A 26,728-nucleotide genomic window follows, 5' to 3' on the forward strand; every position below is an offset into this window, starting at 1 on the left:
TAGCTCTCTTTTGCGCGTCCCACACGGTGCAAGTTGACCTTTGCCGGCGCTTCTTGGTTTGCTTATTTCCTGCCGGCGCATGCAACATTCGTTCCATCGGAGAAGCAATCATGCTCTCGTCGGTTTCTATCTAGTCTAGCCGTTGACGAGCCCACCGGGCTAGTTCTTCCAATCCACCGGGTGCCGTCCTTCATTTCTCGGTCGTTTTCCGATACAGAGCCAGTCCGTGCTTGAGGAGAGATGGGTGTGTATATGAACGATGTCCTCGCCACGATGGCTGTTCATTCAATCGATCACTTATCCATTCATTCGCTTTTTTTTCTTCTTTCCTTTCGGCGATTCTAGCCGTCATTCGTTTTGGGCTGCTGCTGGGTCGGCTATCCCGTTCCTTTCATTCATTGTCAGATTTTGTCTTAGCATACGCTGGTTGCTTGCGGCCTTGCTTTCTTTCGCGTTCTGATCGACCGAATATAAGATGCGTTCCTTTCTTTTCGGTGGCTTGGTAGCCTTGAGCTCGACGCTCGGCGCCTTTGCGGCGAACTACAACTCCTCCGCCTACAGTGACTCGGCATCCGGGATCGACTTTCAGAGATGGTGCGATGCGGATACCGGATTCTGCTTCGGTCTGGCCCTCCCGGAGACCGTAAAAACCGACTTTGTCGGTCAACTGGTGGTGCCGCTGGACAGCTCGAAAGGATGGGGCGGTGTCAGTCTGGGTGGCTCCATGACCTCGACTCTTTTGATCGCGGCCTGGCCGAATGGTAACTCGGTTGTCTCGAGTCTGCGCAAGACAACCAACTACGCCAACCCGGACGTGTACAGCGGAGACGCCAGTCTCACCGAGATCCCCGATGGCACTTCTGTCAACAGCACTCATCTCACTTATACGTTCCTTTGCAGTGGCTGCATCCTCGGACAACCAGCGACATTCGACGCCACCGATGAAACGTACTTCCTTGGCTGGGCCCTCAGCAAGACCAGCCCTACCACTCCTGCCTCGGCCTCTTCGGCTCTGACATACCATGCCGCAGGCTTCGGTAGTTTTGAGATGCTCCTCGGCCAGGCCAAGTCCTCCAAGTACTCCACCTGGGCTGCCATGGCCAAGTCGACCGGCGGATCGCCCTCCAGCACTCCTTCAGCGTCTGCGTCGGTCACCGCGGCCCCTAGTCGCAGCCCTGTCGCTAGCGTGACCCCGACGGTTTCAAACTCCACATACGACTACATCGTTGTGGGAGGTGGTGCGGCTGGTATTGTGGCTGCGGAACGCCTGGCCGAGGCGAACAAGCGCGTTCTGCTGATCGAGCGAGGAGTTGCTCCGACTGTTGAGATGGGTGCCTCTGACGCTCTTGCATGGAACAAGACCCTGGCGCCCGTCGATATCCCCGCCCTGAACCAGGCACTCACCAGCCTGGGTGTCGTTGGGGACTACCTGTGCGAAGACACACCCGGCATGGCTGGATGTGTTCTGGGAGGCGGCACCATCGTCAATGCAATGGCCCTGATTTACCCCCAGGAAGCGGACTTTGACGACAAGTGGCCTGCGGGCTGGAAGTGGCAAGATGTCAAGAGTGCCGCTGCCCGCTTCTACGAGAGAAACCCGGGAAGTCTGCTTCCGTCCGCTGACGGCCGCCGATATGACCAGGGCATGTACACCGTGCTGTCTTCCTTTTTGAGCGGTCTCGGATGGAAGTCTGTTGACCAGCACAAGCAGCCCAACGAGAAGCACAAGGCGTTCAGCTACCCGTCTTGGTCGGTCGCCAATGGCATCCGGGCTGGTCCTGTGCGCTCCTACCTCCCTTTGGTGCAGAACAAGGACAACTTCACTCTCCGCCTGCAGACCACAGTCCGCCGTCTGATCCGCACTGGCGGGCATGTCACCGGCGTCGAGGTTCAGAACTCCTCGGGCGGCATTGAGCTCATCCGGATCCGTCCTGGCGGCAAGGTCATCCTCGCTGCCGGTGCTCTATCCACACCTCGCATCCTCTTCAACTCTGGCATCGGCCCAGCCAAGCAGATCAAGACCGTCCAGAGCGGCAGCACTGGAATCACCCTACCCGCTGAGAAGGACTGGATCAACCTCCCAGTGGGCCACAACCTGAAGGACCACCCCATGTTCACCGTCAAAGTCAACACCGGCGCCAACTTTACTGCCTTCAACACCTCCAGCGTCATCCCCGCCGCCAACTCCCTCGCGCAGCGCATGTACGCTAGCGGTTCCGGCATCCTCACCCAGGGCGGCCATCGCCTTCAATTCTGGACCTCGAACGTCGCCTCCGACGGCGTCACCCGCTTCTTCCAGGCCTCCTGCAGCCCCGGCGGCGACGGCATCATCACCATGAAACTGTACCTCACCCACGGCGCCACCTCCTCCGGCGTGCTGGGCATCAACGCCGCCGGCTCCACTACCATCGAAACCGACCCCTTGCTGCAAACAGCCGAGGACAAGGAGGCCCTTACATCGTTCCTGCAGGAGCTCCTTGACGATCTCAAGAAGGCTTCTTATACCGTCCAGGAGTACGCCTCTGCGGCGGATATCCTCGCCAAAATGACCAGCGGCGACCACTTCGTCGGCACAGCCAAGATGGGCACCGATGACGGCCGCAGCAATGGCACCTCCGTCGTGGATACCAACGCCAAGGTCTACGGCACCCATAACTTGGTAGGTCCCTTCTTTCCCCTGCATCTTACCAAGTCTACTGCAGTATACTGACAAGATAGTACATCGTCGACGCGAGTATCCATCCCGACCTGCCAACGGGCAACACCCAGGCCATCGTTATGATCGCCGCTGAGGCTGCCGTCGCACGCATCCTTGCGCAGGGCAGCGGCCCCGGCTCTTCTAGTGTTGCTGTTTCCGCGCCAAGCCAGAACACTGCTATTGCTTCCGTGTCCAGCACCGAGAGTGCTAGTGCGGTTCCTGTTCCTGTTCCTACCGGTGGTCAGGAGACCCCTGTCGGGGGTGGAGTCGTGACTTCCGCTGCGGCGACTACCGAAACCGAAACCGAAGCTGCCCCTGTTTCTACGACGCCCAAGGCCGAGGGTGCTGGTGGTGTGGCGACCGTCACGGAGTGGGTGACGTCTGTGGATGTGGTTACCGTCACCAAGCATGTTCTTGTGACTGCTACTACGACCGTTACTGTTTTGCCTACGTTTGCGTAGTCTCCGAGGAAGAACCAGTATGCTGCAGTGCAGTCAACCGATGTATTAGATATATAACTTGAATATAATCCGACTATATTTATGTTGTATCTAGTGCAACTCACTCAATCCACAATCTATTCTCATTAACAAGAATAACGCTCATTCTCATGCTCATGGTCACAGTCATGGTCCTGTTATCCCACGGCCAAGAACCAGTATAGTATAAACACGAACCCCATCCCCCAGAACCAAAAGAAAAAGAAAATCATCACATCGTAATCATCATCATCAGCTCATCATCAGATCAGATCACACAGAATCATCCCCCAGCCAAAACTGATCCCCCCATTCGGGCTGCATCATCGCACCCCCGCCCACGCCCACGCCCACATCCAGATCGTCCAGCGAGAAGACCCCGTCGCCTGCGTACCCGTTGCCATCCGCGAACAGGAACCCGGCGCCGTGCGCGTCGCCGTGCATCACCGCCATCGAGACGGGGATATCAGCCACGGACGCGAGGGCGGGAGTCGCGAACGAGCCGCAGGTTAGCGGGAAGTGCGAGGGTGGGGGCGCGGTGGTGAATACTGGGAGTGGGACTGGGAGTGCTGGTGCGGTTGATCGCGCACCAGGATGGGGATGAGGATGCCGCTGTGCGTGGGCGTCGCCGGATGTGTATCCGGGACTCTGGCTCATACGCATCTGGGTGTCTGTGTCTGTCGAGCTGCGGGGACGCGGAGAAAGCCCCGGTCGTGCGGGGACGGCGCCCGCTGCGCTGGGGGGACCTGCGAGCGGTGGTGAGATCGCAGCGTGGCTGGCGGCCGGGGTGGCAGAGTCAAGCGAAGGACGGGGCGCGATGGGTTGGAAGGCGCTGTTTGGACGGCAGGGTCTACCGGAAGATTTCTGGAGAAACCGAACCGGAGAAAGGACCATATCAGCGAACGACTGCCTGAGAAGGTATTGCATGGGCAATGACAAATTCCAAAGAAAATGCAAAATCAAGACGGTGCTTCTCCCCCCTCTTGTCTGGTGACATCTACTTTTGAAGATTGAGACTTGGACTCTGCCTCACGTCTGAGTTTGGTGTGCTCCTCTGGAGCTTGGCATGGGGTGCAGTTGCATACAGAGCAGGTCGAAAAGGGGCGACCCTTTCTGGCGATGCGGATCAATGGTCGATCTGGAATTCATTATGAGTCTGACTGAAATTGGAGGAGGCCAGGAGAGGATGGAGGAATAGGTACCATTGTGTTTACAGGTTGTCACACGGTGGCCGCGGACGCAAGCTTCACAAGCCCACTTTTCACCGTCAATGAGCATCCCTTGATGGTATGGAAGAAAGAAGCCATGGTGAGGGACGAGGAGGAGGAATTTATACGTGGACTGGCGGAGAGGAGATGAGACAATGCATCATAGGCAGTGTTGGGGAGGATTAAAAGGGAATAGAGCTGGAGCTGGAGCTGGAGCTGCCTGCCTCAGGTGTCCGGAGATCGTCTTGTCTTGCAGCCACGGGCTGTCGTGGCTGCAGGTAAAGCGAATTCCCACTTGGGTAGGTGATGGAGACCAATTTTTACGATATCATTGAATCCAAGAGGATGTGATTGGTGCGGATGGAGAAATATTCGACACTTTGGGGGCTGACATGAAAGGAGGAGGATCCTCTGAGGAAATTTCCTCTGGATGGATCCTTCTTGTGTATAGAGAGTCACTACTACCGCTGTTGGATATTCTCAAAGACAAAAGACGGAAACCGATGAATCGAGACTAGCGATGAGGGATTTTCGACCCTCGGCTCCCGCATATGAAACCCAGGGCTAGGGGTGTTTCCAGTTTCTCCCAGCTATCCCCCAAAGCAGCAAAGCAGAGAGACGGGAGATGCTAGCAGGTGTAAGCTGGCAATATCAGTTCATCCTTTGGCAGTGCAAGTGGGAAATACCAGGGAGATGCCAGATTCGTCCTAGCATTGATTAAAACTGGTGGTCCAGCAAATTCCCTCATACATTCGGTGCTTAAGAGTCAAGACTCTTTTTCAGACCGCCCCTCTTCCTAAAGTAAACCAATCTTGCTGCCTGGTGTTACGGATCCTCAAGGTCTTGCAATAATGATAATAATATTAATGACAAACAACATGGTCCGCTAAAGAAGAAAAATTAAGACGAGGACAAGACAATTAGAGCTTGACTGAGACGCTCGGGTCACTATAAGGCTGGAGACACACATTTACAGACACAGAGTATCTACAGTGTACAGAATAGATCACACCCTGAGCATCAATCTGCCTGAGATCAATGACATACGATATTGACTAACTACAATATAACCGAATAATATCATTTCCAATTCATTATCAATCGGAATACTATCTTTCCTCTCCGCTCGTAATCAAAATCATATGAATGTGTAGATCAACTCGCTTGATGGAGGTGGCTGAGCACTGCATACCCGCCGGCAGCAGCACTAAACAATAGCTTCAGCACAAGCCAAATAGAGGTCCGTGGCGCAGTCTAATTTGCCGCCGATTTCCATGGTTGGTCTTGTATCATGTATGTGATTTACTATGAGGTATTTCCCCCTGATGATACGATCGTGGCTCGACTAATTTTCTGCGCGATTTTCACATATAGTTCGAGCCTTGTAGGCTCTTGTTGTATACTCTATCTGCCCCGTAGTGGTTTCGTGGTATAGTAGGTTTCATTAATGGTTTTGACCGGAGAATATCATACAGAAGGTCAAAAGAAAGAACACAATTCTACCGGTTAACAAAGTCTATCTGCCATGTCACAGCCTGCATAGCCAACTTCGGTAGCATACCCCCTACGTCCATGTACACTGACCAACACCACTCTTCTCGGCACACTCTAGATACGTGCCTTAGAACGATCGCATCATGCAGTTTTAGCCTCCAATAGAATTTTGAGGGGAAACGGCGGCTGAAATTAAGGTATCTTCTGCGTGGCTTGTGCACAGTACTTTGAATTGCGACGGCGCTTGCTCTGAAAGGAAGGTCCATTCTTTGATGACAGCTGGCGGATTCACCCCTGGTCATTCTTGGAGATCATGAGACCGATCCTCCTAGGAGACTCTGTTGCGCATACTATTGCGATCCAATTGCAAAGTGAGTTGCAAAGGTGAGTCAAAACTAAAGTACGACGACACGATGCGTAGTCAATTTCATAGGTATCCATTCGCTGCTGATGCCACCAATGCAAAGCTATAGATAAATAATGGTCACAATGAAGCCAACCGCCTAACAATAAGCTTAAAACCGCACGATGCCACATCTAAACTTCCTGTATATAGTTTGCAGGTACACTTTTGGTGACCCCTCCCCGTTCGACGTCGGCCCATCCATCTCCGCTGTCCCGGTTGACCAGCACGAACCGGTCGCCTTCCGCCATGCTCCATTCCATATCGCTGCGCGCTTCGTAGTCATACAGCGCTTCGACGTATTGCAATTTCTTTGCCCCTCGTCGAGGGGCGACTGCAGGCCCAACCCGCTTGGGCGCCATACTGCCAGCTAACGAGGCAGACGAGTTCGAGTACGTGGAGCCCGGTCGATCCGTGAATCCGGGACTGGCTGTGGGCGCAGGCGATGTTGTCGGTACCACTTCCACGTATGAGGCTGGAACGAGGCCTTCCCGCGATCCAGTGCGAACGCGCATCCATCCGGAGCCATCTAGAAACCTCAGTTAGGGCGAGTTCCCGCATGCCAACGGCAAACTTACCATCAGGTTCAACAATATCCACGTCGTCCCCTTCCTGCACAGTGATTTCGTCCGCCCCTCCAGCTTGATACGGGTACAACATCTTTCCACGAGGCTCACCTGATTTCGCGGGAGCGGATGGTGACTCACTTGGCGCTGGAGCGCTAACATACTGTGCCGGAGGTGGTGCGAGAATCCGATTTCTCTTCGGAGCGGCAACGGCGGGTTTAGTCTCAGCTGGCGCAGCAGGCTCTGTTGCACTGGCTGGCTGGCTAGTAACATTTGACAATGATCGGTTTGTGCTCGCCGCATACCCGGAGCTCAAAGAGTTCATCGTATTTTGCCGAGTGAGTGATGGCGCAGCCGACGTTCCGTTCGATGGTGTAATATCGAGCGCTGGCATGGCACCGGCTTGCTCTTGTCGCTCTACCTTGAGCTTCTTCTTCTCCTCTTTGGTCTGCTCGCCAGGACATTCCGCGGGTACCTTCATCTGACATTTGCTGTGGCATGTGTACCCGCAGTCCCGACAATCAAAGCCTTTGGCTGACAGACCCCAAATGCGCTCCCCGCAAAGATCGCAGTTGGTTGGGATCTTGAATGTCTGTGACTTGAAATTGTGATTCTTGGCCCCTAGAGACAAATCGCCGACCACCGACATGATGGTCGACGTTTCAACCTCTGCAGCCAGGCGTTTCCGGTCTGTTTCATGGAGCGCCTCCTGCAAGAAAAATATGGACCGGACAACCTCCACTTCGTTCCGGTTGTCTTTCCCTTGCCGAACATTTTCTCGTACACGCTTGGCGTTGTCAACTTCCCGTCGCTTCTGGTCGGACTCGACTCGCAAATCCCGGACTTGCGTCTTGCCCTTGCTGAGTAGGTTGCGTAGAAACACTTTGGCTGTCTCATCTGTAATCATCGACTCGTCATCATGCCAGATAGGACTGGGTTCGAATACCATGTTGGGTGGTTCCTGCACTTGGGTGACGTTATGACGAAGAAACATGAGTGAGTCAAGGTGCGGTACGTTTCGAGGAATCTCGTTCAGTAGATGTGACATGTGGTCCATACTCTTAGAGAGAGAAGCTTTCTCTAACTGAGCTGCGAGTGACCATACCGAGTTGAGTTTTGTCACCCGGGTCTCATTCAGGTCTTGCAATCCCTATGCGACCAGTGAGTAATCCATTCCTCCGTAACCTGAAGGCGTCTACTCACATCAAGAAGCTCTGGCACATATTCATGAAAATATTTCTCCTTCATCTTGTTGGTCATGTTTATGCTGATGAGGTACATGTTCTTCGACACATTAGCAAGACTGGTTGGCTCGCGCTTGAAAGAACGGCAGGCTCACCTTGATATTGTTCATTTCCAAAATCTGCTGCTGATAGGCAGCTTGCGCCTTCGACTTTCCATGGTCCAACGAACTTTCCATCTTCTTTCTGCGCGCCTCAACCTCCTGGCATGCCCCATCATATTTCCCCTTTGCCTTCTTCAGCTCACTGTAAGATGAGTCTCTCTCCTTCTCCAGCTTCGCATGAAAGTCCACATGGCATTTCCTAAGTTCTTCGTACTGCGCCGCTGCTTGCTTGAGAGGCTCCGCCACTTGCGCGACCAACTCCGAGGCGAACTTGTCCCGTTCCGCGGCATGCGATTCGACAGCGGTCAATTGCGTCGTCCAGGTGGTAAGAGAAGCGCTTTCAAGGGAGCCCGGGGTCATTGAAGGATTGTCTCCAACGCTCAGGCTGCTGATTTTCTTCGCCTTGCGATCGTAGTATTTCCGACAGAGGGTAGTGAGTTTGGCGGCGTATTCCTTCTCGATCGCGCTCCGCTCGCGATAAAATTGTTGTATCTCGTCGAGCCATTGTATCCCATTCGACACCTATGTGTGACGTTTAAAACCGTTGTTCTTGGTCTTGCGGACAAAATGCGGGGGAGCGACTTCGGTACGTACCCAATTGTTCACTGGTTTAAATGCGTCCTATATCAACAGCAAGTATTAGATAGCCATTCTCAAGTGCGCCGATGGTAAATCTTACCTTTAGCTCCGCTCCAAAATGAGGAGCAACGTCCGCAGTTGCCATCCTTTAGAGGGCTTCTGATGTATCCCGGCGCATAAGACACAGTGTCAGAAAGCGTGTACTAGGCGGCCACGTTTGACCGTTCGTGAAAGAGAAGCCACAATCCCCCACGTGCTGACGTCCCTTGGCGGCTTGATGCAGCCAGTAAGGTGTCACAAGTCGCTGAGGCTAATAAAAATAGGTAATGTCTGATAAGAAGCGACCAAAAGGGTATTGTCATCTCATGTTAACTCCGGCGTTGGTGCGGGCATTGCGGAAGCGGGGATGATGGCTGATGGCTCATGGGCTCATTGGGCTGAGAAGGCTGTGACAATACCAAAACAGCGGTCTCAGGCCATGTTGGCGTCAAAAACCCCAGTTGCCCTGGCACTGAAGTTACCATTCTGTACCATCAGGTACCACTACGTAGTCTCCTCTCACCGCCTTCCATTCAGCGCTAGTCAGGAGATTTCCCAAAGAAGGAAAGTGTCATTACACGTTATCGCCTGGCTGGGTTTTTCTACCGTCATTATTGTGCTCCCTGAAGCGCAGTCACAGCTTGATACCTTGGGGATTTGAGCTAGAATTGCTATCATCTTGCCATTCGCATCGGTCTCAGTGCGATTTCGGCTCTTGGTCCTTGCACGGTGATAAAGTCCCTCCTTTATCTGATTCTATCCTTACTCTCGTCTATCTTTCATTTACCCCGCTGTTTGCCTCTCTCCAAAGAGCCTTGGGTGTTGCCCGCCTGCTCACAGCTTCGAAACTGCTGGACCACCTTTTCGTCTCTAGTCTCTTTAATTTCTCTTGAAGTCGCCTATTATGGCCTCAGAACAGCCAGTCGAAGCCGCCCCAACGGGCGGTTCTCTCGCCGATCGCATCACGAAACCCGATGAATCAAACACTTCCGGTACGAGCGCCATATCATCCCCCTTCGGCGGATCAGGTCGAACATACGACTAATCTGTTGAAAGCAGAAACACCTGCGCCCGCAGCCGATCAGACAGATGGCGCTCCCGCGCAACTTGGTGGCTCCGACCTCCACGAGCCGGAGTACAACGTTGAAGTCAAGCTCAGCGATCTACAAGCCGACCCCAACAATCCACTCTACTCTGTCAAGAACTTTGAGGACCTTGGACTGTAAGGGCGCATGGTTTCCTGTGACTGTAGTGGTACTCGTAACTAATCTCTTTGCGACCCAACAGCGACCCTCGAATTCTGAAAGGGCTGTCGAACATGAACTTCCGCAAGCCTTCGAAGATCCAAGAACGCGCCTTGCCCCTACTGTTGAACAACCCTCCCAAGAACTTGGTCGGCCAATCCCAGTCCGGCACCGGAAAGACAGCCGCTTTCGTTCTGAACGCTTTGAGTCGTGTCGACCTGTCGACGGAGCAAATGCAGAAGACCCCTCAGGCATTGATTTTGGCCCCTACGCGAGAGCTTGCCCGTCAGATTCTCGGCGTCGTCCAAGTCATGGGTCAATTCGTTGATGGACTCATCATTGGCGCAGCTGTCCCGACCGATAGAGACAGCCGTCCTAAAAGACTGGAGTGCTCTATTGTCGTTGGCACTCCTGGAACCGTAGGGGACATGATTAAGAGGCGTACCTTTATTCCCAACAAGCTCAAGGTGCTCGTTCTTGACGAGGCGGACAACATGCTCGACCAGCAAGGTCTCGGCGATCAGTGCATCCGTGTTAAAGCGTAAGTTAACAGTCATACTCTGGATCTACTATCGCCGTCCTAGCTGACTTCCCTAGTCTTCTGCCGCGGGATATTCAGGTCGTCCTATTTTCAGCCACTTTCCCAGAACACGTTCATCAATATGCGTCGAAATTTGCACCTAATGCGAACGAGATTACACTTCAGCACGAAGAATTGACTGTTGAGGGAATCAAGCAGCTCTACCTTGACTGTGCGGATGGAGAGGACAAGTACAAAACCCTTGTTCAACTTTATGGACTGCTTACAGTCGGATCGTCCATTATTTTCGTCCAGGTTAGTAGACCCACTGCGCCACGTCCATGAACGACTTGATGCTGATCACCCTCCAGACTCGTGCAGCAGCTCAAGAAATCGAGAAGCGAATGACGGCTGAAGGACACACTGTTGTATCATTGACTGGTGAGAGGGATCCCTCAGTGCGAGACGCAATCATCGATCAGTTCCGCAGAGGCGAAGCCAAGGTCTTGATCGCGACCAATGTTCTTGCCAGAGGAATTGACGTTTCCACTGTCTCTATGGTTATCAACTATGTAAGTTCTCGCTTCGGAACACGATTATTGTGTGTTACATGTCTAACCCCCGTCTAGGATATCCCAGAACTCCATCAGCCCAGCGTACCTGGACGACAGGCAGATTTCCAGACTTATTTGCACCGTATCGGTCGTACGGGTCGTTTCGGTCGTGTCGGTGTCTCTATCTCGTTTGTGTCGAACCGCGAGGAATGGGAAATGCTCAACCAGATTCAGACATACTTTAACTGTGAGATTCAGCGCGTTGATACCAAGGACTGGGATGAGGTGGAGGATATTATTAAGAAGACCATCAAGAACTCGCGCGCCAACCCAAAATTCGCCGGTGGGAAGGAATAGAGGAGGACGGCTTGCTCCGGCGCTGTCTATTGTCCGACGAATAAAAGCCTTTGGCTATGTTTTACGTGTACACAGTGATGAGAGCAAACTTTGATGCCTACAACAGGTGGAGGGAGAATAATAGATACCATTGACCTGTCAACCTTTGTCGTCTTGTTGAGATATATCTACTCCGTAGCTTTTGGTCCGTATATGAGGCACCATGGTCAGCGATGCCGTCATAGCGGAACTGTGGGGTCGGATATCTCCGATCCTTCGTAGTAGCTGATAAGGATATGTCAGGCTTCTGGATTACCGGTCGCAAGTTACGGACTGTCGGACTTGTTCCCGGGCAATTGGCTATTAGACCAACTCATTGTACAGATATGAAGAAATATCCATGAGTCTAGCGGTGAGAAGCAACCTGTCTGGAAAAGAATGGAAAAGAGGGGTATCTGCCGGGATGCCTGATGATAAGGTGCGGAGAGAACCTGATGAGATAACAAGTCACATGCAGATGCAGGAGGACAACACTCGCCCTATTCCTTCTTCTCTCGCCATCTCTTGACTCTGCTCTTCCAAAAACATTATCTTCATCTGTCTCTATCGTCTCATCTCTACACTGACTTACAACATGGGGGACACAACCACAGCGACCATGCCAGATGCTCCGAGCACCCAGTCCCCTACATCCCCTACGTTCCCGTCAACTGGTTACAGCAAGCACATTGTGGTACGTACCAACACAGCCATGCAATCTGGAACAACGCCGTTTGAACTAAAATCTCCCCCAGTTGACCACCTACCCCGGCCAAAGCGGCGTAGATCCTGTCCCCCTGGTATGGGGCGCACCCGATGCCAAATCCCGCGGTCCGGTCATCGTCACCCGCGGTGCGGGGATGCTCAAGCGACGGAACGCCATGGGCGCCCACGGCGGCAGCTACAGCATCTACAACGCGCTGGCGATCGCGGCAGGAGACCTGGACGTGAACTTCCGCCCGGACTTCCGGAATAGTGAGCCCACGTTCAACTTCCCCTGGCAGCCTTCGTGGGCGGACAAGACGAAGATCGTCTCCATGGACCCGTATGGGCATGATGTCGTCGACCAGTTCCGGGAGGAGCTGGAGGCTGGCTGGGATATCCGGCCAACGATGGCTATTACGCGGGCGAATATGAAACTGGCGGAGATTGGGGAGGCCGTGAAGAATGGGCAGTTGGATGTTGATGGGTCGATTGTTGTGGATTCTTCGGGGGAGGTGCGCGTTACTAAGGTCGCGGTTGAGCCGGTCTGGTATTTGCCTGGTGTTGCGGAGCGGTTTGGGGTTGATGAGGGGACGCTGCGGCGGACCTTGTTTGAGCATACGGGTGGCAGCTATCCGGAGTTGATCACCCGGCCTGATTTGAAGGTTTTCCTTCCTCCTATTGGAGGGTTGACTGTCTACATCTTTGGCCCGCCGGAGCGTGTGTCTGATGAGAATGTGAAGCTGGCGCTGCGGATTCATGATGAATGTAATGGAAGTGACGTCTTCCAGTCGGATATTTGCACGTGCCGGCCGTATCTGGCGTTCGGTATTCGGGAAGCAATTCGCGAAGCTCAGAACGGGGGCAGCGGGGTTGTTATATATTTCCGGAAGGAAGGCCGTGCTCTGGGTGAAGTGGTGAAGTATCTTGTGTACAATGCTCGCAAGCGGGGTGGTGACACGGCCGACAAATATTTTACTCGGACAGAGAACATTGCTGGAGTGCGAGATGTGAGTTACACCATTCTAGAAGATCGGGTTGGTACTAATGATCGTATAGATGCGCTTTCAAGCCCTCATGCCCGACATCCTTCATTGGCTTGGGATCAAGAAGATCGACCGCATGTTGTCCATGTCGAACATGAAGCACGACGCCATCGTCCAGTCGGGAATCAAGATCCTCGAGCGCGTGCCGATCCCGGAGGAATTGATACCTAGCGACTCGCGCGTTGAGATTGATGCAAAGATCAATGCCGGCTACTTCACGACAGGTAAACAGTATACAATGGAAGAACTGGCGGCGGTAAGGGGACGCGGCTGGGAGAAATGGGAGGATGTCACGGTAAGTAGAGCTCTTTCTGTGGACGAGGTCTTACTAACTCTGTCAAGCATTAACCTGCTATATATTCGTCTTTTCACAAGCTCAACCTTGTCTTGAAGAATGATACGATCAGTTTGATATGGATTGGACCTTTTCGGGTATCCCCATTAACATGGGGTTTAGGTGTTTAGGAAAGGGTTTAGTACTAGCAGAATCACCAGATAGTAAGGGATTTGCAAGTGATTAAGGTCATGTAGCTTTCCTGTGAAGTATCGCAGAGGACCTTCAGTCTGTCAAGCTATTAGCTGTAACTGGCTATCTTACAAAATATCAGGCCAGCTGCCAATTAAAGCCTTGAGAGCGCATTGTAGATCGTTTCATCCTTCCGTTACTCCTGATAGGACAATCTATGATCATAATATGCATGTTATCATATATTCTATTATTTCCTAGAGAGGTACTTCGGGATGCTATCCGACACGGATTCTTTTCCCGATTTCCCCGCTCGTTTCTGTAGATCATATACACCTATAGCTATACCGAGTATAAAACCCCTGCTCTGCCACTCTTCTGTCACTACGAACTATATTCTCAACTTGAATTTCCCTTGATCTACGCTCCAACAGGCAGACCGCAACTCTACCATGGGCTCCTCACAACCCCCCACAGTCTCACCCCAACCCCACGTCCCCAAACCAGGCGTCTGGTGTCCCGCCGTAACCTTCTTCGACCACACCACCGACACCCTCGACCTCGAATCCCAAAAGAAATACTACGCCTACCTTGCCAAAACCGGCCTCGCGGGCCTCGTCATCCTCGGCACAAACTCCGAAGCCTTCCTCCTCACCCGCGAAGAGCGCGCCCAGCTCATCGCCGCCGCCCGCGAGGCCGTCGGCCCAGACTACCCCCTCATGGCCGGCGTCGGCGCCCACTCCACCAAGCAGACGCTGGAGCTAGCAGCCGACGCGGCGGCCGCGGGTGCGAACTACCTCCTCGTGCTCCCGCCTGCCTACTTCGGCAAGGCGACGACCATGAGCGTCGTGAAGCGGTTTTTCGCGGATGTAGCGGCGCGGGCTCCGTTGCCGGTTATCATCTACAATTTCCCCGGCGTGTGCAATGGGGTTGACATTGACTCTGAGACGATGACAGCGATCGTGCGCGAGTCGGCGGCAGCGAGCCCGAGCGGCGTGTCGAACGTGGTCGGTGTCAAGCTCACCTGTGCGTCTGTGGGGAAGATCACGCGGTTGGCGGCGACGTTCTCGCAGGACGAGTTTGCGGTTTATGGGGGGCAGTCGGATTTCCTGCTCGCGGGGTTGAGTGTTGGGTCGGCGGGGTGCATTGCGGCGTTTGCGAATGTGTTTCCGCGGACGGCGGCAAGGGTTTATGAGCTGTACAGGGCTGGGAAGGTGGATGAGGCGATGGCGTTGCAGCGGAAGGCGGCGCTGGCAGAGAGTCCGTGTAAGAGTGGGATTGCTGCGACCAAGTATGCCACGGCGGTGTTTAGTGCGTCTCTGGCGGGGATTGAGGGGGCAGAGGAGAAGCTCAGGCCTCGGACGCCGTATGAGGAGCCGAGCGAAGGGGTGAAGCAGATGGTGCGGGAGGTGATGGCGGAGGTGGCGGAGATTGAGAGAAGTATATAGTTGCGATTACTACGACGATACTCCGGCCAGGGTCACCATCTTGAGTTTTTTTTTTCTTGAATTGCCGGTAGATGAGCAAATACCATCGAAGGACCAAGAAACTACCGCGCCTAGGACCTCTCTAGAATCTCAATAGCGTCAGTCCCCAAGGAGTTATTTTGCTTTACTGTGGGGAAATTTCTCCGACGCGCCTCCGAAATCCGAAAACAGCCCGGGACTGCGGGGGCCAAGAGATCAAGCTTAGATGAAAGAATACCTTTTTGACTTGCCGAACACAAATTGCAGGGTCAGTGCAAGTGTCTACGAGGTTTCGCCGACGAGATCCCGAATTCTGATATTTTAGCTCGCCAAGCTGATTGCAACCTCATCGACGTCACTCTCGGGCCGGGGTTGACGGCAAAATATTTTTGGTAAGAGACTCACTGCAGGTCTGCAGTATCCTCTTCAATTCAAGTGCTAGATTCTTGGATTTGGCTTGAATTGACTGCATTGATTGACTGGTGCAAACAGTATATAACTCGTCTGGAAATTATCTAGCTATATCTGAAGAGTCGCACAGTAAATCGGCTACTGGTCGGCACAAAGCCGAAGAATTGGGGAAGCTTCTGTGCAATTCTCCGAGCCGTATCCCGGGGACCCATTCTAGCTTCGGTATGTTTCTCGATTGCATCTAATTTGATCCTGCCTAGCACGTTGACCATGTGGACTGGAGTACCCCGTCTGGGGTCTTTGCGGCTTTTACTAACAATCTGGAGTTCAGACCCCTGCTGGGGACGGTGGGATATAAATACCCCTCAACCTCCTCCTACTTCCAGTGAGGAATGTCAAGCATCATTCTTTCAATCAGACAAGCAAAATGCGTGCCCCTCTCATTCTCTTCTCTGCTGCAATTGCAGCGGCCCAAACAGCCAACTATTCCGGGCCTCTGCGGCCTCAGGTTCACTTCTCCCCTCCCTCTCAGTTCATGAATGACCCCAATGGACTTTTCTATGATCACAAGAGAGAGGTTTATCACCTGTATTACCAATGTAAGCCCAATTGACCGCTATAGATATGTACCTGTGCTAATGCGTCGCAGACAATCCTTCCCAGATTGTTGCAGGTAATCAGCACTGGGGCCACGCAACCAGCAAGGATTTGTACCACTGGACCAACCACCCCATTGCCATCTCCCCTAGCAAGCCGGGCGAGTGGATCTTTTCCGGCTCGGCTGTGGTGGACAGCAACAACACCTCGGGATTCTTCCCTGACCAGGACGACGGTGTGGTGGCCATCTACACGCTGGCCACTGCGACGCTGCAGACGCAAGACATCGCGTACTCGCGTGACGGCGGATACACTTTCACCAAGTATGAGAACAACCCGGTCCTCGACATTGGCTCCAGCCAGTTCCGTGACCCGCAGGTGGTATGGCATCCTGAGACGCAGAAATGGGTCATGACCATTGCGTATGCGGATGATCGCGTCATTGGGTTCTACACTTCGCCTAATCTCAAGGAATGGACGCATGCCTCCAACTTCACCCAGTCAGGTTTGCCAGGAACGCAATTTGAATGCCCCAACCTCGTCAAGTTCTCAGTCGACGACTACGGCGACTCAGAGGACCCCACCAAGTGGGTGCTTTTCATTTCCGTCAACCCTGGAGCGCCACTCGGGGGTTCGGGAACCTACTATGTCGTTGGAACGTTCAATGGAACCCATTTCACTTCGGAAACCACCCGCGAGACCCTCTTTGACTTCGCCAAGGACAACTACGCCTCTCAGTGGTACTCGGGCATCCCCGAGGACGAGCCCCCGCTCTCCATCGGCTGGGCCAGCAACTGGAACTACACCCAGCAGGTGCCCACCGGCCCTCTCGAAGGCTGGAGAAGCTCCATGTCGCTGCCCAAAGTGCACACCCTGACCAAGGTCGACGGCTCCTGGGTCGTCACCAACGAACCATTCGACGACTTGGACTCCGTCCGCGGGAAGCAACTCAAGGGCAAGCGCTCGCGGAACGGTGATGTGACCTTCGACTTCAAAAACGTCAAATCCAATGCTGTCTCCTTCGACGTCAAGATCAACGGTATCCCCTCATCTGGCGCAACGGGCCAGGTCTACTTCAACTTCACCTCGTCAACCTCGGGCGAGTACGTCGATGGCGGTCTCAGATTGGACAACGGCTTCTTCTGGATCAACCGTGCGGGAACCCATCTGTTCACTCAGGCCAACAGCACCGGCTACTGGCCCGTCTTCAACACGACCGTCAAGTCCTACGACCACGGCAAATTCACCTTCTCCGGTGTCATTGACCGCTCCCTGCTCGAGGTCTCCCTCGCTGAGGGCGTTCAAACCGGAACGATGAGTTTCTACCCAACCCATCCGCTGGATACCCTGACCGTTTCTGGCAGCGATCTGAGCAAGAAGACTTCTTTCCGTGCTAAGGCCTGGGGCTTGGAGAGCGGCTGGTAGACAGCAGGAATCGTTGGAGTCGCGTTTGGGAGTTTGCTCTCGTTTGCAATGGTGTATATGTGAATCACGAGTCTAAACTCTCTTACTCTTAAGTAATGAATGCAACTAGTTGTGCCCGCGTGCCGAAGCAGAAGTTTGTTGAATTGGATTAGTCAATGGGTTACATCCCCTTATCGTTATCACGCAACCACGGACCTCCGCCGGGGTACCTTATTTGTTTTGTTGATCGCCAAGCGGGGCGGCATGCTGTATCCGTAGCCTGCTCCTTGTATGCCATTCTCCGTTGTTTGTTTGCATGATTCTATCTTCCTTTCTGAGCCATGACCTGGATTCTTGCTGATTGACTGACAATATGCCTATGAAGCAACTTATCAAATCGACCCAGTAAATACTCTGTCGGCGCAGAAATCAGTGGAACCCGACACGTGTCAAGGGATCAATGACCAGTCGGCCTCGGACATGCAGGTCAGTAAGGTCTTAGAAAACTGGAGCAAGGTCTCAAATTAGATACTGCCGAGAAATCTGGTCATAGTGTCTCAGATCCTGAAGGATTCGAAGGGACTCGTCAAGGTTTCTGCTATATAACACCATTTAGAAACATGGCTTTACTTCCTTGAAGGGAGATAGATTCCTTATTTGCCATATTTACCTTGTTCCCTAACCCAATGAGCCAAGTATGCGGTGGTAAATTGGTGGTTGATTTAATAGGACTTTACTGAGGTTTTCCAGCACTGTACTCTGGAGTACTTTTAACCACATGAAGGTCTCAACTTTCCCAGGGGCTTAGATATCTGAAGAGACAAGACCTTATCGAACTCTCGAGACCTTGGGCTGTAACTGGGGTCAGTCTGCACTGCGATAACTAGCGCAATGCTTGCCAAGTCATCTAAATTGACCGATTGGATCAACACTAACCCTGCAAGGGGAGTGCTTGTCGTTACATTACATGCCAACAGCGCTAAATGCTAAGAGCAAATCCTGCAATGTAGAATGGTTGCATGCACTAGCCGAGATGCAATTAATTAGCACTTCTGTGTCTCGCCTTGATGTCTGGAGTAGTTAGTAGCTGCATGCTTTGCTTGCTTCCCCTCACCTTGTACTCACTAGGTGATTAAAGCAGTATAGAGCCGAGGCGGGACAGTTACTGGGTATAAGAATGGCTTGTTCTTTCTTTTTTGTTTCCGATTTCTTTCTGTGATTGTAGTCCGAGAATACAGATTACGGAAGGTTGATTCTCAGGATGCGGACTGCTGCTGCTTCGCTGACGCTTGCTGCGTCTTGTCTCTTTGGGTTGGCGTCTGCCCTCATGCCCAGGGCACCTTTGATCCCTGCGCTGAAAGCGAAAGTTGCCTTGCGCTCTGGAAACGCGACCTTCGATCAGTATATTGATCATAATAACCCTGGTCTGGGGACATTTTCCCAGAGATACTGGTATAATCCGGAATATTGGGCTGGTCCTGGCTCTCCTGTGCGTATTTCCCGTTCGGTGTTGCGGTTGGTGGCTAGTGCTTGTGGTGTGTCGCTGACTGTGGGAAAAGGTAGTTTTGTTTACACCGGGTGAATCGGACGCTGCGGACTACGACGGATTCCTGACCAACAAGACGATTGTTGGACGCTTTGCTGAAGAGATCGGGGGCGCGGTTATCCTGCTTGAGCGTGAGTTTTTCTGATCGTCAATGATTGAAAGCCTTCGCAAGTGCTCATCGAGTCCCCAGATCGCTACTGGGGAGCCTCATCACCATATCCCAATTTGACCGCCGAGACGCTCCAGTACCTGACTCTGGAGCAGTCGATTGCGGACCTTGTTCACTTTGCAAAGACCGTGAATCTTCCGTTCGACGAGCATCACAGCAGCAACGCTGATAATGCGGTGAGTAGAGGCTCAGAATGGACCACCACGCAATCCGCATGCTGACTGATCTTCCATGAAAGCCATGGGTGATGACTGGGGGATCCTACAGTGGTGCCCTTGCCGCGTGGACCGCATCAATTGCTCCAGGGACATTCTGGGCGTACCATGCATCGAGTGCGCCTGTGCAGGCCATCTATGACTTCGTACGTGATGGTAAAGATGTTCCTGAACAAAACGCATTCTAACCTACGTAGTGGCAATATTTCGTCCCCGTTGTCGAGGGGATGCCCAAGAACTGCAGCAAAGATGTCAATCGCGTGGTGGAGTATATTGACCACGTCTATGCGTCAGGGGATATCGAGCGCCAGCAGGAAATCAAAGAGATGTTCGGGTTGGGAGCTCTCAAGCATTTTGACGATTTTGCAGCGTATGTTGTGTTCGCCTTCTTTGAAAGGTGGATCATGCCTTGGTGCTAATGGGTCTCAGAGCAATTACGAACGGACCATGGCTTTGGCAGGATATGAATTTCGTTTCGGGGTACTCCCGTTTTTACAAGTTTTGCGATGCGGTGGAGGTGAGGCCCTTTTCCAACTCGAGGCTCCGACTGTGCGAATGATAGTCTCACGCGGTATTAGAATGTCACGCCGGGGGCAAAGTCCGTTCCTGGACCAGAAGGCGTCGGTCTGGAGAAAGCACTGCAAGGCTATGCGTCGTGGTTCAATTCAACGTACTTGCCTGGGTGTAAGTCCCCTGGATACGTACTCGAGGCCCCTCAGAGACTGACAAGAATAGCCTGCGCCAAATACAAATATTGGACCGACAAATACGCAGTTGACTGCTACGACTCATACGAGCCTGACAGCCCCATGTACACCGACACGGCCGTCAACAATACCTTCAATAAGCAGTGGACCTGGTTCTTATGCAATGAACCTCTCTTCTACTGGCAAGAGTATGGTACCAATCCCATGGCAGCCGGTAGCCTGCTAATCCCTGTGATTGTAGTGGTGCACCCAAAGATGAGTTCACCATTGTCTCCAGAATCGTCTCGGCGGAGTACTGGCAACGACAATGCCACGGGTACTTCCCAGAAGTCAACGGCTATACGTTCGGTAGCGCCAAAGGCAAGACCGCTAAAGACGTGAATAAGTGGACCAAGGGCTGGGACTTGACCAACACAACACGTCTGATCTGGACAAATGGGTTCGTTGTCTAACCGAAAAGATTTGACCAAAGCTAACATTAACCCACTTCTACAGTCAATTCGATCCCTGGAGGGACGCCTCAGTTTCATCCAAAATGAGACCCGGAGGACCCCTTCAGTCCACAGAACAAGCGCCAGTACATGTAATTCCGGGTGGATTCCATTGCTCAGATCAATGGCTGGCCTATGGGGAGGCGAATGCCGGCGTTCAAGAGGTGATTGATGAAGAAGTGGCGCAAATCAAGGCTTGGGTCGCGGAGTATCCCAAATATAGGAAGCCTTGATATGCCTGCGATTGTTGATGGACTTCAGGTTGGTGACAGGCCCTGTCCGTGGCCTCAAGCACGTCCTGTACATATGTGCGATATTCTGACGGTGTCAATGCCTTGACTCTGCACATTATCTCCAAGTTGATACTGTTCCAATGGAGTCAGATACAGATACTCTAAGGATAGTTCAATAGACCTGGCTATTTATAGCAGTGATTGCGATGATGTAAGAAGATGCAACGACTTCGACAGCGATTGGTCAAGGTCCTTAGAGAAGAGGGCAGGTAACATTACAGCGTCATACAGCAATTGAGGTGTCAAACAAAACAAACACAGCCGAATATTGTTTATCTGCTGTAATACAAAAACGTACCTGTCGGTTTGCCGGAATCGCTTCTTCCCGCGATCATACGATGTGCTCCGCCGAGCCACGGCCGAGATTCCCATGTTGCCCCAAGGCTCAGGCACAGGCAGCGATTCGTTTCCTTAGGTACATTGTTGCTCAAGGAGATTGTTTCGAGACAGCTGCTTACTACTGCTCAACGTATTCGCCTTCGTTACTGTTGAGTTGCTCAGGTGGCTTGCTTTGCAGGAGTCATGCAGGAGGGAAGAACTTGAAATTTGATATCAATACAGACCTGGACCTGTGGGGTTGCATGTGGAAGGCTGGATCCAAGTCGCGGTGATCAGGCTTCCTCTCAACCAACAGCCCAACGCGACGATAAGATCCTCATCGAACGCTAGCCTCGGCCCCTTACAGTGTTGAGTTAGGTCTACCTCACATGACTTGACCATATACGTCTCAGGAGAGTGTTCAGCCAGCTTCTTGCCTTCACGCTCTGCACCTATTCCAGTATGAAATGTATGGCTTTTATCATTGCAATTTAGCCATATTTTTGCAACCTGCACCAACATTCAGGTTTGACTCCACAATCGAGTTTTAGTCTCCTGATTAGCGTGTTCGAATTGGGCGATCATCAATCATCGTTTGAACTTAAACCCGCAGTTAGCCGGCTTTTTGACCCCTTCCGTCTCAGGTCTTGACAGGTATGCAGTCTTATCAAGATATTCATCTATAGCTATCATTGTTAACAATCTTGTCTTCAATATAGTACAAGACTATTCTCTGTACATCTGATGGTCGAAGACCAGCAGTGAAACACGATGTCCACCCCCGGCATTGGTGGGGATTTCCAGTTGTTCTCGCCTCTCGAGTCTACGAGGAGAATATCTCAAGGAAACTCCATGTCAGTTGACCAAACACGTACGGACGATGCCAGTCAGGACTGGACACAGTGGATGAGATGGGATGACGAGCAAGCATTTCCAGAAACTGCAAATGCTTCGCCTAGCTCCCCATTTGACCTTGCTTTTATATCGCCAAGTGCCTCTTCCGGACGGGAGGCACCTGATGCGATGCACAAAGACTTCTCACCTGATATATCTCTAGATTTCAAGAGCCCTTCGCTTGGATCTTTCCCGGGCGGAGATCTGAATAACAATGTATCCCCTCAGCCAGATCATGTTGGTGAGGGGCCACTGTCAGTCCACTCTAACTCTCCCCTCTCGTCGATTGGTGCGAGCCGCAAACGCAAGACTGGAAGCGATGACGATGGATCTGCGATGACAAGCATGTTCAAAGCTAAACAGGCGCCATCAAAGAAACGAGCGCATAATGTCATCGAGAAGAGATACAGAGCCAATCTGAACGAGAAAATTGCTGAGCTAAGAGACAGTGTGCCCAGTCTACGGGCCTCCTACAAGCAGGCAAACGGCAACTCCGGCGATGATGACGATGATGGTGTCACCTCAGCCAGCAAACTTAACAAAGCGTCCATCCTCTCGAAAGCGACAGAGTACATCCGCCATCTCGAGATTCGTAACAAGAGATTGGAGGAGGAGAATACCGCGTTGAAGATCCGATTACGTCAGTTGGATAAGGCCGCTGATCAGATTGTTACCTCTGCGGCGTCGGTGTCATCACCCAGCGACTGTACCGTATCTACAGAGTCAGGGGCGAGCTCATCCCCGAGTGTGTTCTCGCACGCGGAGGACGTTCCGAGTGATCACTCTCCGACTTCTTCACACCCTCCCGAAGGATTGATCAAAGTTCCGGATGCTTGGAAACGTATGAGGGCTGCCGGTTCAAATGAGAGCTCCTACTCGCAATCGTACATCCAATATAAGAAGACCGACAGTCACTCGTCTCAATCTGGCGGAGGACGTATGCGCTCGCACCTTCCCAATAAGTACATGCTGGGCGCCCTCGCCGGGCTCATGGTACTTGAAGGCCTAGGCACAGAAAAGAAAACAGAATCAACGGCAAAGGGGCTGCTGGCAGTACCTTTGAACCTGTTGAATAGAGTTCAGCTGCCGTCAGAGGTTTACTCAAGCGCAGCGTTTCAGTACTTCTGGTCGTCCTGGCACGCGCGCGCAATTTCCCACTTTCTACTGCTTGCAATTCTTGTCGTTGGTAGCGCTTTCATTGTCTTCGTCTATCTGTTCAATTCAGATCCGAGGCGGCAATACTCCGCCTCCAAAGTCGCTTCTGATGTTACACTTTCGTCATGCAACTTCAGACGACAAGCCTGGCTTACCAGCATTCAACGAGTCGGTGTACCACGCCATAGGTTCTTCCACGAGTGGTACGTTGTTACATCTCGATGTTTTGAATACGTTTTGCGGTGTCTACTAGGATGGAAACTGTATTCTTTGGCCACTGGCGTCACCGAAGAAGATGAGAAAGGGCGCGTGAAAACTTGGGATATCGCAATCGATGCGCAATTGGCGGGCGGCGATGCAGAAATCAGCAAAAGCCGTCTGGTCCTTACGATATTTGCAGCAGGAACACTCCCTCGAAGCCCGATGAGGATGATGCTGAAAGCTCTTCACTGCCGCATTCTGATGTGGCGGGTCGGTGAGCCCGGTTCGTGGACATTCAACGTATCGAATGATGTTGCCCGCAGTCTGGCCAGGTATCAATGGGATCTCGCGCGCAAGATGAACGCCGCATTACCCAAGAATCATCCGGATGCCTTGCCGAGCCATTTGGCCACCTTGTTGAAGATTGATTGTGACGACGTCATGATTGATACCATCATCCAGAGAGCAGCGAATCTAACTTGGAATCGTCCAACGCAAGAAGGAACCGACGATGACGAAGCGCTGCTGGATGTCGTCGAGGAGGACCCCGCGATTCAATCCTCTCTGGATGCTCTTGCTGCGTGGTGGTCAAGTCACTTGCTTCAAAGGGCGCTTCTCAGGTATTTCGAGGCGAGCTCTGGTGGGCCCGACGCGAAGAAGAGCCGCGATGTTTTCAAATCCAAGATCAAGCTCGCTCTTGATGTAGCGCCCCAGCCATCTGCAGCCCATACGCGCGCGCTGGTCATGAAGGCCGTCTTTTTTGAACGGGACCGCGTGGCCAACATCGGAAGCGTTCTTGCCGCACTGCCGAAGGACAAAGGCAAGAACAAACAAAACCAAGCTTCTAACTTTCTCGACTCTTCTTTACCAATATCCGTGCGCGAAGAGATCTCAACGGCCGTCCGATGCGCCATGATCGCGGCGATCTTCAAGGCTCGAGCAACTGGCGATACCTCTCTACCAGCAGCGTTCACAGTACAAAAAGCGATCCATTGGTTTAATCGCCTGCCCCTTGACCCAGTCGAGCTTACTCTCCTCGAATTTGCTGCGGTATATCATCTTCTCCATATCTTGGCGTCAGACATCGACTACCTTGCTTCGTCAGATTCGTCGGCGCCACCCTCCCCGATGTCCAAGGCATCGGACATGTTGTCATCATCTGAAGATGATGATGAAGACGGCGCTTCGCGTCGCAACAATAATATCATCCCTCATCCGATGCCCAACTTGGGCCGTGTTGCTTCCGAGCTTATCTACTGGGCTCGCAATGCTTATAACCCGGCTTTCTACGGCTTCACGTCAAACCTTGTCAAAGTGATTGAAACTGAATGCACGTCATTGTGTCAGACAGCTGGAGTGCATGTGGCCGACTATTCCTGTGTCCAGGAGGAGAAATCTAAAGCCAAGCAGGCCATTGACGCCAAGAGACGTTTCGCTGGCGACAGTGAAGAAGCCTCTGACAATCCACTGCTCTCCGATAAGTCGTAGTGATGATGATGCTACCGCCAGAAGCTTGGAAGCTGGCGAGCAGAGCAGTCAACCTGGCAAAGCATCTGGTCTGGATTGAGGCTCATGCATCTACCACGCAACACTGGAGCCGATCCCTTCTTTTCGGCTTTGCATTCTTCTTCCGTAATATCCCTGGATAGAAAAATTTCCATATACAAGGCGTTTCTCTCTCGGTGGGTCTTTTCTGAAAGGTCTTCTCTCAGGTCTCTGTCATGTTAACCAAGATGTGCCTCCAAATGCATGATACTTATGAATAATCCTCATTTCCTGTTTATTTATGTATATGGATCTCAGATGTAATGTGGCAGGGTTACATGGATCGGGAAGGGGCGCTCGTGGCTGCCCAGTCTTCACACCTTATCTTGTATGACATGAAATTTGCGTCATTGAAGAATCAGACTCTACTCCAGCATCTCATGGGACTGGACTTACGCATGAAGCTATTCGCGACGCGTATTCCCCAAATAACCCTAGATAGTATTATTTTATCTCATTTCGAAAAGATCCTCTAGTGAGTTACGAGGGAGTTTACGATCGCCAATAGAGAACTTCAGTATGGGGACTTGACTTTTCACGCACGCGCATCTAGGGCCATGGCTCTGGATGCCTTGGAAGTCGGGTAAACCCCTGCGCCAGTGATCATGGCGGCTGTACTCCCTAAGGTCTATGGTTCGGTGATATCATGAGTGGTTCTTTTCTACCTGATGACTAACTAAAGGTGATACTACCTAGCGACACTCGACGGCAGTCAGGCTCAACTATCACACTCTTCGTGTGCTATCGATCAAGTTATGTTCTCTTGGATTCATCCAACTGCTAAATTACGATAGTTTAGGGCGTTCTGATAATGTTTTATCGATAATGGCTATCAATCGTGATGAAGTCTTTGCTCTTCCCTGACGTGGCATTCGGGTCGCCCATCCGCGCTGTATATTTATAGTTTGATCTCGAGACTACGGTGGTATCCACGCTCGCCTACCGACATCATCGACCTCAGAACAAGAAGTCTTGTTGGCTCTTCGACTCCAGCCTGGAGATTCACTCTCTATCTAAGCGCGCGTTGCGTGTTGTCTAGGCCTTTTCATACGATCCTGAATCAGCAACGTTGCAATATTGGCTCGTTGCATCCTCCGTCTCTTTTTGCAACAACAACAATAGCCACTAAAGGGTCTTTCTTTGCTTACATCATGAGTCTTACTGCTATGTGAATGCCCTGGTATAGCTAGGATGACGATACGACGTCTGTGGCTTAGAAACTCTCAATACAGAGTGAACCTGGTTAAACTGTCATGCTGGTGAATAGAGGGATCCCTGCGGGCCAGCGAGCTCGACGAGCAGCCGCGAGCTACATCTTCGATTGCTTTACAGTGGACCAGAAGAGACGTATGACAGGAATATCATCTCGTGATAAGCTCAGGCTGGCAGGCAGCTGCTGCGTCATAGGGTCAGAATCTGCAAGATGACGAGGCCGTGGACATCTTCAGCGTCAATTCTTGCCGAACATGGAGCAAGACTTGTGCTCAGGGCGAGCAATCAAGCTTCGGTATTCGCGGAATCTGGCGATCCTGCATGACTTTCCGTTTTCGGAGCTACCGTTCCATCGGAGAGTAGGGGGGGCCCATCCGCAGACTCCA

General features: G+C 52.3%; 9 protein-coding genes across 9 annotated transcripts, besides 1 other annotated feature; 7 read left to right on the forward strand and 2 right to left on the reverse strand.

Annotated features, from left to right (window-relative positions):
• Positions 1–475: 475 nt before the first annotated feature.
• NFIA_033480 (putative cellobiose dehydrogenase) lies at positions 476–3,159 on the forward strand (the record flags this gene model as incomplete). The annotated part of the gene is made up of 2 exons (XM_001265678.1): positions 476–2,659; positions 2,719–3,159. The coding sequence occupies 2 exons, from the start codon at positions 476–478 to the stop codon at positions 3,157–3,159; spliced, it is 2,625 nt and encodes an 874-aa protein (XP_001265679.1).
• Positions 3,160–3,405: 246 nt separating this feature from the next.
• Positions 3,406–3,443: a microsatellite.
• A 7-nt stretch (positions 3,444–3,450) lies between these two features.
• Positions 3,451–4,455, reverse strand: NFIA_033490 (putative Cu-dependent DNA-binding protein; the record flags this gene model as incomplete). The annotated part of the gene is made up of 3 exons (XM_001265679.1): positions 3,451–4,147; positions 4,201–4,315; positions 4,380–4,455. The coding sequence occupies 3 exons, from the start codon at positions 4,453–4,455 to the stop codon at positions 3,451–3,453; spliced, it is 888 nt and encodes a 295-aa protein (XP_001265680.1).
• A 1,961-nt stretch (positions 4,456–6,416) lies between these two features.
• On the reverse strand, positions 6,417–8,917 carry NFIA_033500 (putative actin polymerization protein Bzz1; the record flags this gene model as incomplete). The annotated part of the gene is made up of 6 exons (XM_001265680.1): positions 6,417–6,811; positions 6,861–7,998; positions 8,052–8,132; positions 8,188–8,715; positions 8,788–8,814; positions 8,873–8,917. The coding sequence occupies 6 exons, from the start codon at positions 8,915–8,917 to the stop codon at positions 6,417–6,419; spliced, it is 2,214 nt and encodes a 737-aa protein (XP_001265681.1).
• Positions 8,918–9,715: 798 nt separating this feature from the next.
• On the forward strand, positions 9,716–11,486 carry dbp5 (ATP-dependent RNA helicase DBP5; the record flags this gene model as incomplete). Its single annotated transcript, XM_001265681.1, has 6 exons — positions 9,716–9,803; positions 9,871–10,033; positions 10,099–10,596; positions 10,653–10,890; positions 10,947–11,147; positions 11,205–11,486. The coding sequence occupies 6 exons, from the start codon at positions 9,716–9,718 to the stop codon at positions 11,484–11,486; spliced, it is 1,470 nt and encodes a 489-aa protein (XP_001265682.1).
• A 613-nt stretch (positions 11,487–12,099) lies between these two features.
• On the forward strand, positions 12,100–13,600 carry NFIA_033520 (putative GTP cyclohydrolase II; the record flags this gene model as incomplete). The annotated part of the gene is made up of 4 exons (XM_001265682.1): positions 12,100–12,198; positions 12,260–13,216; positions 13,266–13,547; positions 13,595–13,600. 4 exons carry the CDS (start codon positions 12,100–12,102, stop codon positions 13,598–13,600), a joined length of 1,344 nt encoding a protein of 447 aa, XP_001265683.1.
• Positions 13,601–14,170: 570 nt separating this feature from the next.
• Positions 14,171–15,166, forward strand: NFIA_033530 (dihydrodipicolinate synthase family protein; the record flags this gene model as incomplete). Its single annotated transcript, XM_001265683.1, has 1 exon — positions 14,171–15,166. The coding sequence occupies one exon, from the start codon at positions 14,171–14,173 to the stop codon at positions 15,164–15,166; it is 996 nt and encodes a 331-aa protein (XP_001265684.1).
• An 856-nt stretch (positions 15,167–16,022) lies between these two features.
• NFIA_033540 (glycoside hydrolase family 32 protein) lies at positions 16,023–17,617 on the forward strand (the record flags this gene model as incomplete). Its single annotated transcript, XM_001265684.1, has 2 exons — positions 16,023–16,194; positions 16,245–17,617. The coding sequence occupies 2 exons, from the start codon at positions 16,023–16,025 to the stop codon at positions 17,615–17,617; spliced, it is 1,545 nt and encodes a 514-aa protein (XP_001265685.1).
• A 1,240-nt stretch (positions 17,618–18,857) lies between these two features.
• NFIA_033550 (putative serine peptidase) lies at positions 18,858–20,957 on the forward strand (the record flags this gene model as incomplete). The annotated part of the gene is made up of 10 exons (XM_001265685.1): positions 18,858–19,085; positions 19,156–19,273; positions 19,333–19,487; positions 19,550–19,672; positions 19,724–19,896; positions 19,956–20,043; positions 20,105–20,210; positions 20,262–20,421; positions 20,475–20,672; positions 20,729–20,957. The coding sequence occupies 10 exons, from the start codon at positions 18,858–18,860 to the stop codon at positions 20,955–20,957; spliced, it is 1,578 nt and encodes a 525-aa protein (XP_001265686.1).
• Positions 20,958–22,106: 1,149 nt separating this feature from the next.
• On the forward strand, positions 22,107–25,073 carry NFIA_033560 (basic helix-loop-helix domain-containing protein; the record flags this gene model as incomplete). The annotated part of the gene is made up of 1 exon (XM_001265686.1): positions 22,107–25,073. One exon carries the CDS (start codon positions 22,107–22,109, stop codon positions 25,071–25,073), a length of 2,967 nt encoding a protein of 988 aa, XP_001265687.1.
• Positions 25,074–26,728: the final 1,655 nt, after the last annotated feature.

This window comes from Aspergillus fischeri, genomic scaffold, assembly GCF_000149645.3.
Source record: "Aspergillus fischeri NRRL 181 1099437636247 genomic scaffold, whole genome shotgun sequence".
Classification (NCBI taxonomy): Eukaryota; Fungi; Ascomycota; class Eurotiomycetes; order Eurotiales; family Aspergillaceae; genus Aspergillus; species Aspergillus fischeri.